Below are 16,542 nucleotides of genomic sequence, written 5' to 3'. Positions count from 1 at the left end.
GACTGCATTTAACCACATTGAGAAGCTGCAGCCGAGTGCTTCAGCAGTTGTGTGATGAACAACTAAAACTAATGGAACTAACGCTTAAATTAGGACCTGGGTTTAAAAATAACTCCTCTGGAATTGGAGCAACAACAGGTTTTGCTGGATACAAGGAGGCATGTTATCCACTGGTGTCCCTCAGGGCTCCATCTTGGATCCTCTGAGGTTCCCCTTCCACTTTTAATCCCCTGGAGGTGTGTCTCCTCCCATGGCTTCTCCTATCAACGCTATGCAGATGACCCTCTACCCCATCTCTCCTTCCTCCAAAACACACATCCAAAGGAGCATCTCGGCATTTCTTGAAGACACTAGAACATGGATGTCTGGGCACCACCTCAAGCTCCATCCGGACCAAACAGAGCTCCTCTTTCTCCCTGAGAAAGACTGTCCTCACACAGACCTCTCAGTGGACCTTCACCATGGAGAGCACCGCCGTGTTGCCCTCTCAGAAGGCCGTGAACCCTGGGTTGGTTCCGGACAACCAGCTGTCCTTCTCAGCCCACATCACCTCGACAACCCAGTATAAAGTTCAAAGTAGTCATGACACACACCGTCCAGCGGGGGCGTTGCTCCACCAGGGCTGCTGCTGCTGCTGCTACCGTCTTTCTCTGATGGTGCCCTCTTCAGACGAGGAGCTGGAAGGGGTCCTCTGGGGGACAGGGCGCCTGGCGGACTCTCAGCCGTCTGATCTGAGACAAGATCACAGACTGGTCATTGAGCAGAACGTTGAGGTACGAGTTCTTTAAAGGGCAGTTCCATCCTGGAGAACATTTGTAGATGTAGTGCTAAACTGAAAAAGCAAACATCTCACTTCTGACTGCACTGCAAGTCCCGTAGAGAACACAAAAACTGTATCCATAACACTCATATCACTAAACATATTCATTCATTCAGATGCCATTGAACACAAACATTGAGTGTAAAATGTTGGAGAATTTACTTCCACTGCAGTTGGGTTTTCCTGGGTTCCACCCAATATTCTCAAGGTCCTACTACTATGGACCCTCAACATGACAAGAAGAATAACGTCCATACTCTCTGGTGTATTTACAAAAATGCTGAATCCGAGAGTCTTTGGATGCAACTTGTCCATAGACAGCATTTCGATGACCATAGTAGAACATTATTCTTCTTGTTACATTGAGGGAACATAGAATTTAGGGAATGTAGGGACCTGGGAACATAGATATTATTATTCTACTTCTACTTGAGGACCAGATGTGAGTACTTGTAGCACCAGAGTACACAAGAAATGTGTCAAATATCGGGTATGAATCAAGATGTCTCCCTACCGAAGCTGCTAGTAGGACTGCTGGGACCTGTAGGACTGGTAGGACTGGTGGGACCTGTAGGACTGGTGGGACCGGTGGGACCTGTAGGACTGGTAGGACTGGTAGGACCGGTGGGACCGGTGGGACTGGTGGAACTGAGGGGCCCAGAGGTCCTGGGTTCCAGCGGGGGCTTGGAGACCTGGGGCAGAGGGACGGGTGGTCTGGGGCCGACGCTGGGGGGCTTGGACCTGGGAGCTGGTTCTGGCTTGGGGTCTTCAGAGTCCGAGGAGACGGAGGGATGGAGCTCGGAGAGAGACTTGACTAGAGGGAGGAAGGAAGAGAGGGAGGTGAGACGGTGAGGAAGAGGAGAGGAGGAAGGGTGTTTTTCTAACCCCGTTCCGGTTCACGGGTGGAGCTGGCCGGTTCCCATTCCACAACTCATACCTGCGTGACCGTCGGTGTTGTCCAGCGACGTGGTCGAACCGGACTGCAACAACAAACACACACACACACACACACACAGTCAGACTCTCAGTCCTGAAAAAGCTGCACACTTCCAGTATTGTCCTTCCAAAACCAACATCGGCTGCAAATTCCAAATCCCACGTGGAAGCCTCCAGCTGAGGAACTCCACGGTGACGTCGAGCATCAGACCAAAGCTCTTCCAAAAGCTCAGACCTCAGACAGTACAAACCACTCAGTACGATTACTAATTATAATATGATATTAAGTGATAATATCGATGATAATAATAATGCATGATAGTAAATTAAAACATTTAATATGTATTAATATTTATTTATATCCTGTTTATATATAATGTATTTATCAAAATATGTTTCATTTTATATTTTTAAATAATAATATACATAATTAAAGAAATGTTTCTTTTTTTCATATTAATATTTGTTCTATTGTTTTTAATATAACAAATATATTTTTTATTTTTGCCCTGGAGATAAATAGTCTTGTTTAATTATTGCATGGCCAATTTAACATTTCAAAGATTTTAACAGATCTTTGAGGAACGTGCTCCACACCGACCTTGTGGGCGGCCATCTTCTCCTGCATGGCCTTCATTTCGGCCAGCAGGTTCATGCCCATGACAGGGATCCCAAAATGGCGGGGGTGGCTGTGTGGGTTCTCCTTCTTCTCCTCCTTCTCATCCTCCCTCTCTTCCTCCTCTGCAGGCCGGCTGTGGGTGGAGTCTGGCGGCTCTGGCGCCGCCTCCATCTTCTCCGCCAGGGAATCGCAGGGGTCCCGAGATGAAGCCCTAGGGAGCTGGGGTTCGGGCACTGGGGCGGGGCTCGTGGGGGCAGGGCTTTTGGGGGCGGAATCATCCGGTGTGGCGGTGACAGAGGCGGGGGGCGGATGGCTGAGGGGGGTGACGGGGAGAGGGGGTGGAGATATGGCCGCCGCTCCGTGGGGCTTCTCCGAGCGTGAAGTGCGAGATTTGATGAGCTGCAGGAAGCCGCTCTTCCTCGACTCGCGTTTTCTGTCGGTGGCGCCCTGGGAGCAGGGGGCGGAGCCTCTTGCCGCGGGACGTCTGGGGAGCCGGGGCACACGGGAGAGCTCTTCAGAAATACTTAAAAAATCATCAGAATACAAAATAGAACCCAGGAGGTAGGAGTAAAAGTACAAGTATTCGCCTCTGCTGCCTGACTTGGCCAGGGCTCGCCTAAAAGGATTAAAAGGATTCTGGAGGTTAAATTTGAAAAATAATAAAATATGAATAAATAAAGGTAAAAAATAAAAATAAATTCTTGATTAAATAGAGGAACAATAAAAAAAATCTATAAATATAAACAAATAACTCAAATAAAATGAATTAAAAATAAATAACTTACATTAAAATGAATAAAAGGTGCATTTAAAAGACGAATGCACACACAGTGAAAGATTACAGGGTTTTTGAAATGAAGTCAAATCTAAGCACTTTTCCAGCACCTTCAATGTGCACCATTAACCTTTAACCATCGCTCGCATTTTTCCAGGAACTAATTCACTGATCAAGACACAAAATGTTTCGATATTTGTCGTTGTCGCACCACCAAAGGTTGCAAACGGCGCTCTCACTTGAAGCTGAGCTTGATGACTTTCTTGGAGAAGAAGTCGTCCAGACCCTCGTCCAGTTTTCCCATGATGCCGTTCTGCTCCGCGTCCCGCGACGCCGCCATGCCGCCGCCGCTCGGGCCCCTCTGTGCCGGCGTGACACAGGAGAGAGGGAAAAACAGATCAACACCGACACCACCACTTGTGGATTGTTCTGTTCAAAAACAACTCCATATTTGAAACGTCAGGAGACGACCGGACCTACCGGAGCTCTGCTGGGCCGGCTCCTCTTCTGGGGCTTGGGCCTCATCTTGGTGTGGTGCTCCAGCCTCCGGAACTCCATCGTGGGCAGGTCCTCAAGGGGGGCGGGGGGAGGCGGGGGAGGCAGGTCCGCGTAGTAGGCCGACGCCCGGTCGGTGGGAGGCGGCGGGGGAGGAGGCGGGGGAGGGTCCTCCACGTGAATCGGCACCTCCTCCAGAGCCTTGTCCAGGTCAAACTCCATCTCTGAGCGGGGAGTTGTTTGTGACTGACATGACGTGATAACGTACACATTTCAAATCTAGTCTGGGATCAGGTCGGACCGGGCGGGCGGGGATTCTGGGAAAGGATGACGCTGACATTTATATGATCCATATGTAAAATTGGTTTATAGAATCTTAATCCAGAATCCAACCGCGGTTCATCACACAGAACTGCGCGGCGACCACTCACCGAAGGCCACAGAAACAGGGCGCAGCATTCGGACCAAGATGCTCTTCCTCTTGGACTTGGGCGTCATCTGGACAGGACAGACGCCGAAAGGAAGTAAGCTACACCAGGACAGGTCGTACAGGAAGTCCATTCCCAAACGAAGGTCGATCATTTTGGAAGCGGCGGCATACCATGCAGGTGTCCAGCTCCTCCAGCCGGTGGTCCCTGGGCCGGTCCTGGTCCTGGTCCTGGGTCTGGTCCTGGTCCTGGTTCTGGGTCTGGGTGTGGGTGTGCAGAACCGCCTCGTCCAGAACCTCCGTCTCCGACTCGGGCTCCTGCAGGAGAAGCGGCTGACCCTTCCTGGCCAGGTGGTCCGCCTGGGCGGAGGGAGATGTGGTTTTGAAAGCCTCAACAGGGAGATGCAGCAACAGCACATTTTACCGGTTTGAACAGCTAAGAGTCCAGACAGACAGACAGACAGACGGACAGACAGACAGACACAGACCAGGGTCTGCTGGGATCGGGACAGCGACTCCAGGATGTCGTCCACGATGCGATCGGAGAGCAGCGACGCCATGCTCAGCTTCACCTCGCTGGTGCAAACAAAGCAGAGCACCGCCATGAAACAAACTTCAACCACAAGAGGCTCGGGAGGGTTTTAACGTAGCCTGACGGGGCCCTTGAACGCCTCCCACCTTCAGATAACTCCTCCCAGACTCCTCCCACCTTCCGATGACTCCTCCCGCCTTCAGATGACTCCGCCCAGACTCCTCAGATGACTCCTCCCAGACTCCCCCTGCCTTCATATAGCCCCTCCCACCTTCAGATAAACCCTCTGAAACTCCTCCCACTTTCACATACATATTCCCAGACTCCTCCTACCTTCAGATAACACCGCCCAGACTCTTCACACCTTCAGATAACACCCCCCACACTATTCCCACCTTCAGAATACACCTCCCAGACTCCTCCTACCTTCAGATAACACCGCCCAGACTCCTCCTACCTTCAGATAACACCGCCCAGACTCTTCACACCTTCAGATAGCTCCTCCCAGACTCCTCCCACCTTCAGATAACACCCCCCACACTATTCCCACCTTCAGAATACACCTCCCAGACTCCTCCTACCTTTAGAAAACACCGCCCAGACTCTTCACACCTTCAGATTACTCCTCCTAGACTCCTCCCATCTCCATATATCTCCTCCCAGACTCCACCCACCTCCAGATAGTCGATCCTACCTGATCTTGTTGATGATGTCGACCCCGGACTGCTCCAGCAGGGTGGTAGTGATGAAGCTCTGAGGAACCTCCATCCTCCCAGCACCAACTTTCATCAACTCCTGACGGAGGGAGCTCCTCTTCATCACGTGGGGGCACAGACCCTCCGCGGTGTCCACCATGGAGAGGAGTAAGGCCTGCGAGAGGAGGAGAGGAGGAAGGAGGTGAGGAGAGACAAGGAGGAGGAGAGGAAGATAGGGGAGAAAGAGATGAGAGGAGGAGATGAGTGAAAAGGGGGAGAGGAGGAGAGGAAGAAAGAGGAGGAGGAGGAGAAGGTGGAGATGGAGGTCAAGGAGGAGGAGGTGGAGGTGGTGGTTCATCCATCCGTTCAAATTGGAATAAACCACTTTTCTAGTTTTATTCAAAATTGCAGCCTTCCATCTTCATCCCCCATTTAAAATAAAGGTCTAGAGTGCGAGCGCCCCCTACCTGCAGCTGCTGGTCCAGGACCTGGGCCACCTCCCCGGCCAGGGACTCCAGCTTGTCCTGGATGGCCCCCACACAGGGGCCCCGCCCGGCCCCCGCCCGGAGGTGGTACAGGTTGGGGAGGAGCTTAGAGGGCGAGGGAGAGGTTAAAAGGTGAAAAGAGCAGCGGCAAAGAGCAAATTCAAGTTTAAAACTTCAAATCGTTTTTGCCTCTACTTCTACTTCTACCTCAACTTCCACCTGTACTCCGACCTTTACCTCTATTTCTGACTCAACTTCTAATCTACTTCTACGTCAAATTCTACTCTTTTTCTACCTCTACCTCAACTTCTACTCTACTCCTACCTCTACTTCTACCTCTACTTCTACCACTACCTCGACTTCTACCTCTACCTCTACTCCTACTCTATTTCTACCTCTATTCCTACCTCTACTCCTACCTGTACTTCTATTTCTACCTCTACTTCCACCTCTACTTCCACCTCTACTCCCACCTCTACTCCCACCTATACTTCTACCTCTACTCCCACCTCTACTCCTATGTCTACATCTACTTCTACCTGTACTTCTATTTCTACCTCTACTTCGGCTCTACTTCTTCCTCTACTTCTACCTCGACTCCACTTCGACTCTTCCTCCCTGTACTCCATTTCTACCTCTACTGTTTCTCCCTCTACTCTACCTCTACTCCTACTCTTCCTCCCTCTACTCCACTTCTACTCTTCCTCCCCGACTCTTTCTCTACTGTACCTCTACTCCACTTCTACCTCTACTCCACTTCTACCTCTACTCCACTTCTACATCTACTCATCCTCCCTCTACTCTACCCCAATTCGTCCCTGACCGTACGGCTACTCTACCGCTGTAATACCGCTCTGCTCTACTCCACCTACCTGTAATGTAGCTCTACTTCACCCCCTCAAATCTACTGTATCTCTACTCTACCTCCCCCTACTCTACCTCTACTCTACTTACCTACTTCTACTGCTACTCAACCCTTACTGTACAGCTACTCTCCCTCTGCTCTAGCTACCTGCTGTATATATTTGTAATCTACCTGTACTACACCCCGCTAATCTACTGTACCGCTACTTGTCTACCTCTACTCTACCTCCCTCTACATAATTTCTACATTATAAATACCCTACCTGCCTCAGCTCTACCCCTACTCTACCTCTATTCCGACCCCTACTCTACCTCTATTCTGACCCCTACTCTTCCCTCTATTCTTACCCTACCTCTATTCTTACCCTACCTCTATTCTTACCCCTACTCTACCTCTATTCTTACCCTACCTCTATTCTTACCCCTACTCTACCTCTATTCTTACCCCTACTCTACCTCTATTCCGACCCCTACTCTACCTCTATTCTGACCCCTACTCTTCCCTCTATTCTTACCCTACCTCTATTCTTACCCTACCTCTATTCTTACCCCTACTCTACCTCTATTCTTACCCTACCTCTATTCTTACCCCTACTCTACCTCTATTCTTACCCCTACTCTACCTCTATTCTTACCCCTACTCTAACTATACACGGAAATGATCAGGTAATAATTTTTGTCAATAAACTGACAAAAACATATATATGAATATGATTTGATACAATTTTGTCCATTATTTGATTAGTGATTAGTTGATCTGTTTTAATTTCAAAGGTTTGTGAAGTGACATTGATTCATGAGCCCGTGTGGCCTGCTTCCATTTTTCTCCCTAATAAATATATAATCGTTATGAATACAGAGATAGTGTTAAATAATATAAGTGTGGTATATCTGAGTGCTGGTACCGTCTTGGAGTTCCTGGCGTCCTTCATCAGATTCACCGCAGCCTTCATGTCCTCCTGGACCAAGTCGGCCTCAGAGAACCTCAGGGAGTTCAGGTGGTCCTGGACCTTCACGCACATTCGGTCCATCAGCTTCAGCCCAATTAAAACAAAAATAAACACCGGGATGTGGATTTAATACCAGGATTCTATTTTCAAACTGAGCTTTCCTTCAAACACATGTGCACCTGCTGTGTGGTGGTGGTCACGATGCCTTGCTGCAGCCGGTACGCCTGTTCCTGAAGGTACCGGCGAGTTTCATGGTTCCTCAGCAAATACTGCTCCATCTGTGCACAAACATCATGATATATTTTGACGACTTTGATATTGATAATTTGACAATATTTTGGGGCTTTGAGTACCGATGCTTTTATAAGATATTTACACACACATTGATGAGCACAACACGGTAATATGTATATCTAGTCTCATATCGGAATTTGTAAGTATTACAATAACTAATCTGATATCATAATATATCAATATTATTACGATATATATTCTCATATCGTGATGTATCAATATTATAACTATATAATAAAGATATCTAGTCTCATATTGGAATTTATCAGTATTATAGTATCTTGTCTCATAGCACAATATATGGATATTAGAACAATATTTACCTCATATCATGATCTCAATATTATAAACATATCTACTCTTATATCGTGATAACAATATTGCAATATGAGACTAGATATGGCTATTATATCCATATTAGAACAATATCTACTCTTCTATCGCGATATCAATATAATAACAATAGCTAGTCTCACAATGTCGATATTATCGCGAAAGCTACTCTTCACGATATTATGACAATAGCTACTCTCACATCACAATGTCCATATTATAGCGATATCTTGTGCGATAACGCAATATTGATATTATAACAATATCTAGTCTCATCACAATCTATCAATATAATTATAATATCGGTACTGATCTCACAATGAATCAATATAATAACCATTTATATTTTCATATCGCGATATATCAATATTATAATGATATATCAATATAATCATCTCATATCACGATGTATCGTGGAGGTCGATCAGCGACCTTGAGCAGAGCATCCTCCGTCTTTTCGGGATTGGCCTTCAGAGCCTGAGCGGCGTCCACGATGGGGATCGGCATGAAGCGGATGGTGAAGTTCCTGACGGAGAACGGACGTTAGAAGCATCTCCTAAAAGCATTGTCAGAAATGTCAAGGAGGGTCTCACTTCTCCAGAGCGGCGGCGACGTCCTGCAGACCCTGAGGACTGACGTTGTTCCTGTCCCACACCAGAGTCCTGCAGGAAGAACCGGGACCAGAAGACACTGTGAGAAGACCTTCCAGAGCGACCAAAGCAAACCACACGAGCAGCGAGAAGATCCAGTGAGTTCCACTACTGACTAAGCCTCTTCAGATTAAATCATGATAACCATATGTCATCATCATATTGACTAAAATGGTGGATTCCCTCAGCACTTCCCTATATATTGGTAGAGTAGATCTATAGTGGAGGTTGAAGAGTGGAGGGACACTAGGGTAGAGGTTGAATAGAGGTAAAGTACAGGTAGAGTAGAGGGAGGCTAAGGGGCAGAACAGTACAGGTAGATTAGAGATACAGGGAGGTAAAGTAGAGCATATGTAGAGAAAAGGGAGGTAGAGCAGAGTTTGATGAAGAATAAACTAGAGATCGATTAGAGGGAGGTATAGTAATGGTAGAATACATTAGAGGTAGAGTGGTAGAGTAGATTGAGATCGTGTAGAATACAGGTAGAGGTATAATATAGGTATTTGTTGTTGTCGCTGCTGCTTTTGTTGTTGCTGCTGTTTCAGGGGCATTCCTTTGAAATGACCAGCTGACAACTATGTTCTTTTTGACTGTATTTCTTTGATAAGCGCATTGTCTTGCCCTGGTATGAAAGGCGCTTTACAAATAAAGTGTGACTTGACTTGACTAATAGCGGTAGAATAGAGTACAGGTAGAGTGGAGCGGAAGTAGAATAGAGTAGAGGTAGAATAGAGGTACAGTAGGAAAGACAGAGTAGAAGGAGTTATAGAAGAGGTCGACTATATTAGAACTAGAAAAGGGGTAGAGTAGAGTAGAGGTACAGGGAGGTAGAGAAAAGGTGGAGGTAGAATATAGTTGAATACAGAAGAGGTAGAGTAAAGGGAACTACAGTAGAGGTAGAATCGAGTTGGGTAGAGGTAGAGTAGAGTAGTAGAGTAGATGGAGGTACAGTAGAGTAGGTGTAGAGTAGAGGGGAGTAGAGGTATGGGGAGGTAGAGAAAATGTAAGGGTAGAATAGAGTAGATATAGGTAGGGGTAGAGTAGAATGGGAATAGAGGTGGAGTGGAGGTAGAACAGAGTAGAGCTAGAGTAGAGATAGAGTAGTATTTGTAGAATACAGTCGAGGTAGATTAGCGGACGGGAGAGTAGAGGCAGAGTGATAGAGTAGAGAGGGGTTAGGGTTAGGTGGAAGAGTAGAGAGAAGAGTCGAAGTCAGTCTAAAGTCTTCTTGTGATATATTATACTTTAACACACGTAAATATCCACCAAAACCAATGACCACACTTTTAAAGCCTGGGGCTAAGAACAGTTTCCATGGTAACCACTGAACCCTGTTTCCGTGGCGACCTGAGCTTGGTGTTGATTTGCAGGGCCTTGGCCAGCATCTTGGCCCCCATGTCCCCCATGTTGTTGCCGCTGACGTCCAGCCTGGTGAGCGACGTGTTGCTGCCCAGAGCGTTGAGCACGGTGGACAGCTCGGCCTTGAGCCGTGAGTCGGCCAGGGAGAGCGAGACCAGGGGCTGGAGGACCCCCCCGAAAATATTAGATTACTAATATTATATCTTATATTATCATATTCATATGGAATATTTGAAAATTGGGAATTTAAATAGAGAAATGTTTTGTTTTAAAGAAAATACTGCTCAAAAAATAAATAAAAATCAAATAATAAATCCATAATCGGATGAAAATATGTTATATATATATATATACACACACACACACACACACACACACACACACACACACACACACACTATATATATTTAAAGGACCCGAGCACACTAGGGGTAATATGTTTTAATAATAGAAGATGGACTCACAGACTCCTCCTCCTGCATCATGTGGACGAGGTTGTCCAGGACCTGGGACACATTCCTGCCAAAATGAGATTCAAGATTCAAGATTCAAGATTTTTATTTGTCACATACATATACATACTTCCATACATATATGCAGTGAAATGTAATGCAACGCACCCGGTGATAGCACACAATAAGTCCTAGGAAAAAATAAAAAATAAAATAAAATAAAAAGTAGAAAATTCCTTTCTAATAGACCGACTAACTGACTCCTAAAACGTAATACAGTAAGTGGAATACTTATAGAATAAGATAAAAAATATATAGAATAAAATACAATAAAAAATAAATTGAAATAAAATGGAATAGGTTGAAGGAATATGCCTATGTATATACAGATATGTGCATTTAAAGTGGCATGTGAATTAAAGTGGCATGTGAATGTGAATAGAGTGAGGTAGTGTTTGGGATAATACAGCACAGTATACAACAGTACGGCGCAGCAATACGGCATCACGAACAACCCTGAACAGTGATACAGTATGCGGTACAGTATGCTACATACAGTACAGTAGGTAGTGGAGCCTAGTGCATGGCTCAGTTAGGACCCCTGGTGAGGTCAGCGTTGACAGTTCTGATGGCATGAGGGAAGAAACTCCGTCTCAGTCTCTCTGTTCTCGCTGCGTGACTGCGGAGGCGCTTGCCTGACGCAGCAGCTGAAACAGTCCGTTGTTGGGGTGATGAGGATCCTTCATGATCCTACGGGCTCTGCTACTACACCTCCTGGTGTATAACTCCTGCAAGGGGGGGAGGGTAGTTCCAGTGGTACGTTCAGCTGAACGCACCACCCTCTGCAGGGCCCGCCTGTCCTGGGCAGTACAGTTCCCAAACCAGGCAGTGATGTTGCCTGTCAGGATGCTCTCCACTGCTCCAGAGTAGAAGGACTTGAGGATCCTCACCGAGACCCGGAATTTCCTCAGCTGCCTGAGGTGGTAGAGACGCTGCCTCGCCTTTCTCACCAGAGTGTCTGTGTGAACAGTCCATGTTAAGTCCTCTGTGGTGTGGACTCCCAGATATCTGAAGCTGCTCACCCTATCAACAGAAGTCCCATTAATCCACAACGGCGCGTGCGTCCTCGATTGTGATCCACGCCTAAAGTCCACAATCAGCTCCTTGGTTTTGCTGACGTTCAGGTGTAGGCTGTTGTCCTGGCACCAGAGTGACAGGTCAGCCACCTCCTCGCGGTAGGCCTTCTCATCGGTGATCAGGCCTACGACCACGGTGTCGTCAGCAAACTTGATGATGGTGTTGGAGCTGGACCTGGCCACACAGTCATGTGTGTACAGGGAGTACAGTAGGGGGCTGAGGACGCAACCCTGGGGGGATCCTGTATTCAGGGTGAGGGAGCTTGACATGTACTTCCCCACCTTGACCACCTGGGGGCGGCCTGTGAGGAAGTCCAGGATCCAGGTGCACAGCGGACCATTCAATCCTAGCTCCATCAGCTTGACAGCCAGTCTGGAGGGGACTATGGTGTTGAAAGCTGAACTATAGTCAATGAACAGCATTCTCACATAGGCCCCCTTCTGGCCATCCAGGTGCGTGAGCGTGGTGTGCAGTACCTGGGAGACCGCGTCATCCGTGGATCTGTTCTGCCGGTACGCGAACTGCAACGGGTCCAAGGTGCGGGGGAGGGAGGCGCAGATGTAATCCTTAATCAGCCTCTCGAAACACTTCATGACCACCGAGGTGAGGGCCACCGGACGGTAGTCATTCAGGCAGGTTGGAGAGGCGATCTTCGGGACAGGAACGACGGTGGACCTCTTGAAGCAGGATGGGACCACTGATTCAGCCAGGGAGATGTTGAATATTGTGGTGAACACCGGAGCTAGCTGGTTAGCACAGGTCTTCAGTACTCGTCCAGATATGCCGTCTGGGCCCGCAGCTTTCCTGGTGTTCACCCGCATCAAAATGTCCTGAAGCGCAGCCTCTGATTGGTCCGTCCACCGCTTCACTTCCCTCGTCATCACCAGATCCCGCGCGATCAGAGGCCTGTAAACAGGAAGCAGCGAGATCGCGGCGTGATCTGATTTCCCGAGAGCAGGAAGCGACACGGGCTTGTATCCGTTCTTGTAAGGAGTGTAACAATGGTCCAGAGTTCTGTCTCCCCTCGTGGCACACGTGATGTGTTGGTGGAAATTCGGCAGAACTTTTTTCAGGTTGGCCCTGTTAAAGTCCCCAGTCACCACCACAGCCGCGTCGGGATGTCTGTTCTGAAATCCGCACAACACATCGTACAGAACCGACAGAGCTGCGTCGGGGTCCGCTTGCGGTGGGATATAAACGACTGTAATGATGACCGTGCTGAATTCCCGGGGGAGATAAAATGGACGGCATAGTATGGTCAGCTGTTCCAGGTTCGGCGAGCAGGAGTGGGAGAGGAATTTGGTGTTGTTGGCGTTACACCAGCGGTTGTTTACCATTAGGCAGACGCCTCCACCTTTGGATTTCCCCGACTCTCCCGTTCTGTCGCCGCGGAATACGGAGAAGGCCTCGGCTGGACGTATGGCTTCATCCGGCACCAGTGGGGTCAGCCATGTTTCCGTCAGGCAGAGGACGCAACAGTTCCTCGTGTCTCGCTGGAATTGAATCCTCGCTCGAAGTTCATCCATCTTGTTCTCCAGGGACTGGACGTTAGCAAGAAGGATGCTTGGCAGAGGTGGACTGTAAGGTTGCGTCCTCATTCTGACCCGAATGCCGCCTCGTTTACCTCGGTGCTTTCCTCCGTGGGCCGGCTCGTGGAACAGCGACTCCATTTTTGTTGTTGTAGTTGTTGTTGCGAGTGTTCCCGCGTAGGATTTCCGCCGGCCACTCTGCTCCCACGGATAAAAAGTCCCAAAGTTGTTCGTTTAGGGAAATTTTTATATCCATGAGTGCATCGCGGCCGTATGAGTTAATTGTTGATGTTTTTCTGGCGAACATTGTGATAAAAAAAGGAAAAAATACTAAAGAGTAAGAAAGTAACCGGAGCGCCGGCGCAGGCGACCGCTAGGGGCGGCGCCACTATCGCCACTATGGGCGATAGTAGAGAGAGCAGGAGGTCAGATTCCCTCCGGGACTGGTTCTACTTTACAGCCAAGGAATTAAAAGCAAGACGTATCCAACAAACCAAATGAAGATGTATCGAGATACAGAGTCATCTCGTCCAAAACACTGATTCTAAAAGGACGCGACACCATATTTATCATGTCGCATCTCCAGGGATACTCCAGATTCTGGGGGGGATTTCAGAGGAGCGAGGCTCGTCGATCCCATCCTTGTCAGGGAACCGTAGCAGCCCGTCGGGACTGCTACGGTTCCCTGAGAAGGTTCAGGAGGTTTTGGGTCGACACGATTCCTTATTTAGCTCCTAAAACTTTCTGGTGGGAAAAGTAGCTTGAGACGGTATTACTACGGATTTCTACGCAGACTCCTCAATTACACAGCAAAATGGCAAAATGAATTATTTGGTCAGGGTGGACATGGACCCGGACCTGGACCTGGACCTAGACCTAGACCTAGACCTAGACCTGGACCTGGACCTGCACCTGCACCTGCACCTGCACCTGCACTCACTTAGACTTGATGTTGGTGAAGTTCTTGCCAAGAGAAAGGTGTCTGATGGAGCGGTTCCGGGCCAGCCAAACCAGCAGGGTGCTCAGGTCCATGTCCAGACCTGGAGCAGGAGCCAGGAGCAGAACACGGTCAAAACCTCGTGTGGGACATGAGAACAAACAGTGTGAGCGAGCGAGGCGTCATTGTGTGGTCACCGTTGTCGGAGATGTCCAGACTGGAGATGTTTGGGATTTCAGCGATGCAGCCTTCCAGGATCTGAGAGCCTCCTGAACGCAGCTGACACACAACAACAACAACAACAGAAAGTCAGCCACACAATAACAATACAAAACAACAACAAAGTCAGACACACAACAACAACAGAAAGTCAAACACACAACAAAAATACAAAACAACAACAAAGTCAGACACAATAACAATTAAGAAAACACAACCCACAACAACAAAATAAAGTCACACCCAATAACAATCCAAAACAACAACAACAGAAGTCAGACACACAACAATACAAAACAACAGAAAGTCAGATACACAACAACACAAAACAACCCAACAACAACAACAACAATACAAAACAACAGAAAGTCAGATACACAACAACACAAAACAACCCAACAACAACAACAACAACAACAACAATACAAACAATACAAACAACTCAACCACAACAGCATAAATCAGACACAACAGTACAACTACAACAGAAAATCATACACAACAACCACACAAACAATAAAACCGGACACAGCAACACAAACAACACACAACAACAACGCAACTACAACAATAACACGGCCACAAAAACAACAGAAAATCAGACACAACCACAACCACACCACACGAAACAATACAAGCACAACAACAGAAATAGGACACAGCAACGCAACCAGAGCAGAAAACAACAACACAAACAACCAAACGAATAACAACCAAACCACACAACAACAACAACAGAAATTCCTCTGGAATAAATTTGGTGTTTAGCATGTATGCTGATGATTCCCTGGAATGTCTGGGAAGACACATGAATGGATCGGTGCATGGTCTCTTCCTCCTTGAGAATTTGCATTGTGTGCGTTTCTAAATGTGTTCCAGTGTTGAGTTGTGTGTCACCTCGCAGCAGCTGAGATCCAGGGAAACCTCACTGAGGTTGGGGTTACAGCCCAGCCCCAACAACAAGGACCTGGCAGAACGGATCAACTCAATTAACCAGCAGGTCAATGCAACTGAGCACCAGGTGAAATCAATTATCTACCATTTGAATTCAATGAAGCTATCAGGTGAATTTAATTGAAAACAGGGAAATTTCAATAAACCACCAGATGTTTTCAATTCACTACCAGTAAATTAAGTGCAGCGGCAGCGGCTGAGCGAGTCGGTTCGATCCCCGACTCTTCCTAGTAGCATGATGAAGTGGCTCTAGGAGCCCAGAGCTCCTGGAAACGTCGGACACTAGGATAATTAAATGAAGAATGACATTGTCCACTTACTTGAGCGCCTCCAGTGGCAGCTTGGTGCCCGACAGACTGACGGACGTGAGGGACTGAGCGCTGCTGAAGAACTGCTTGAAGGAGGCTGGCACCTCCTTGGACTTCCTGTCGGACAATGTCAATGCCAGGAACCACATTCAGATACCAATTACGTACCACGCCCACATAAAAGGAATTTGGGCTTTGAATAGATGTCTGAATTTAAGTCATAATATACGTCATATTTCACACTTTTTCCTTGGATTACATTTTCAGTAAGTTACGTTTCCATGAAAAACCAAAAACATTGTGGTATTTCTGTGGGTAATTGCCATTGCACAGCTTGTATTTCTCCGACACCTCATTAGATCTTGAACGCATCACTCAGTCGCACATTCCAGTGGATTCTACTGGACGCGGTGACAAGGTTTTGTGGATTACTTTTTAGTGTATTTTCCATGAATCTGGCAAAGAAATGTGGACCACAGATTTGAAATATCAATGTAACAGATCAACTGACATCTAGCAGTTAAATACATAGTTTGGTGACGTCTAAACACTACAGAGTGACTGAGTCCACGACGCACACTGGACACGGTGCAACTGGACATTCTCAACCACAATCTGTACATTTATAAAATGTAATGTAAATGACATGATGACGTCATATAGCATCTTACTGTAAATTTAATTGATCATAAATAATGTGATGATGTCATAAAGCGTCTTCCTGTCCATCTCATCTCCTTCATTTCAGAAGCAGACGTGTGACCAGGAGCAG

The 16,542-nt window shown here is 47.4% G+C and overlaps 1 protein-coding gene across 1 annotated transcript in view; it reads right to left on the bottom strand.

Moving 5' to 3' along the window:
- Positions 1–16,542, bottom strand: part of carmil1 (capping protein regulator and myosin 1 linker 1) — a 45,161-nt gene that overhangs the window by 6,147 nt on the left and 22,472 nt on the right. Inside the window, exons 16-36 of the mRNA XM_080016443.1 lie at positions 15,783–15,887; positions 15,406–15,475; positions 14,487–14,568; positions 14,293–14,392; positions 10,699–10,753; positions 10,223–10,395; positions 8,819–8,887; positions 8,658–8,751; positions 7,778–7,876; positions 7,554–7,682; positions 5,767–5,889; positions 5,299–5,474; positions 4,561–4,648; positions 4,247–4,432; positions 4,077–4,143; positions 3,631–3,869; positions 3,390–3,511; positions 2,358–2,859; positions 1,758–1,800; positions 1,335–1,634; positions 594–731 (exon numbers count right to left, since the gene is read on the bottom strand). Of these exons, the coding sequence (XP_079872569.1) occupies positions 594–731; positions 1,335–1,634; positions 1,758–1,800; positions 2,358–2,859; positions 3,390–3,511; positions 3,631–3,869; positions 4,077–4,143; positions 4,247–4,432; positions 4,561–4,648; positions 5,299–5,474; positions 5,767–5,889; positions 7,554–7,682; positions 7,778–7,876; positions 8,658–8,751; positions 8,819–8,887; positions 10,223–10,395; positions 10,699–10,753; positions 14,293–14,392; positions 14,487–14,568; positions 15,406–15,475; positions 15,783–15,887 (2,960 nt within the window). The remainder of the gene's footprint in view (positions 1–593; positions 732–1,334; positions 1,635–1,757; positions 1,801–2,357; positions 2,860–3,389; positions 3,512–3,630; positions 3,870–4,076; positions 4,144–4,246; positions 4,433–4,560; positions 4,649–5,298; positions 5,475–5,766; positions 5,890–7,553; positions 7,683–7,777; positions 7,877–8,657; positions 8,752–8,818; positions 8,888–10,222; positions 10,396–10,698; positions 10,754–14,292; positions 14,393–14,486; positions 14,569–15,405; positions 15,476–15,782; positions 15,888–16,542) is intronic.

The sequence above is a fragment of the Zeus faber genome (assembly GCF_960531495.2).
Source record: "Zeus faber genome assembly, chromosome: 1".
In the NCBI taxonomy this organism is placed as follows: domain Eukaryota; kingdom Metazoa; phylum Chordata; class Actinopteri; order Zeiformes; family Zeidae; genus Zeus; species Zeus faber.
Note: the sequence above shows the minus strand (reverse complement) of the source record. Positions and strands in the feature narration are given on the sequence as shown.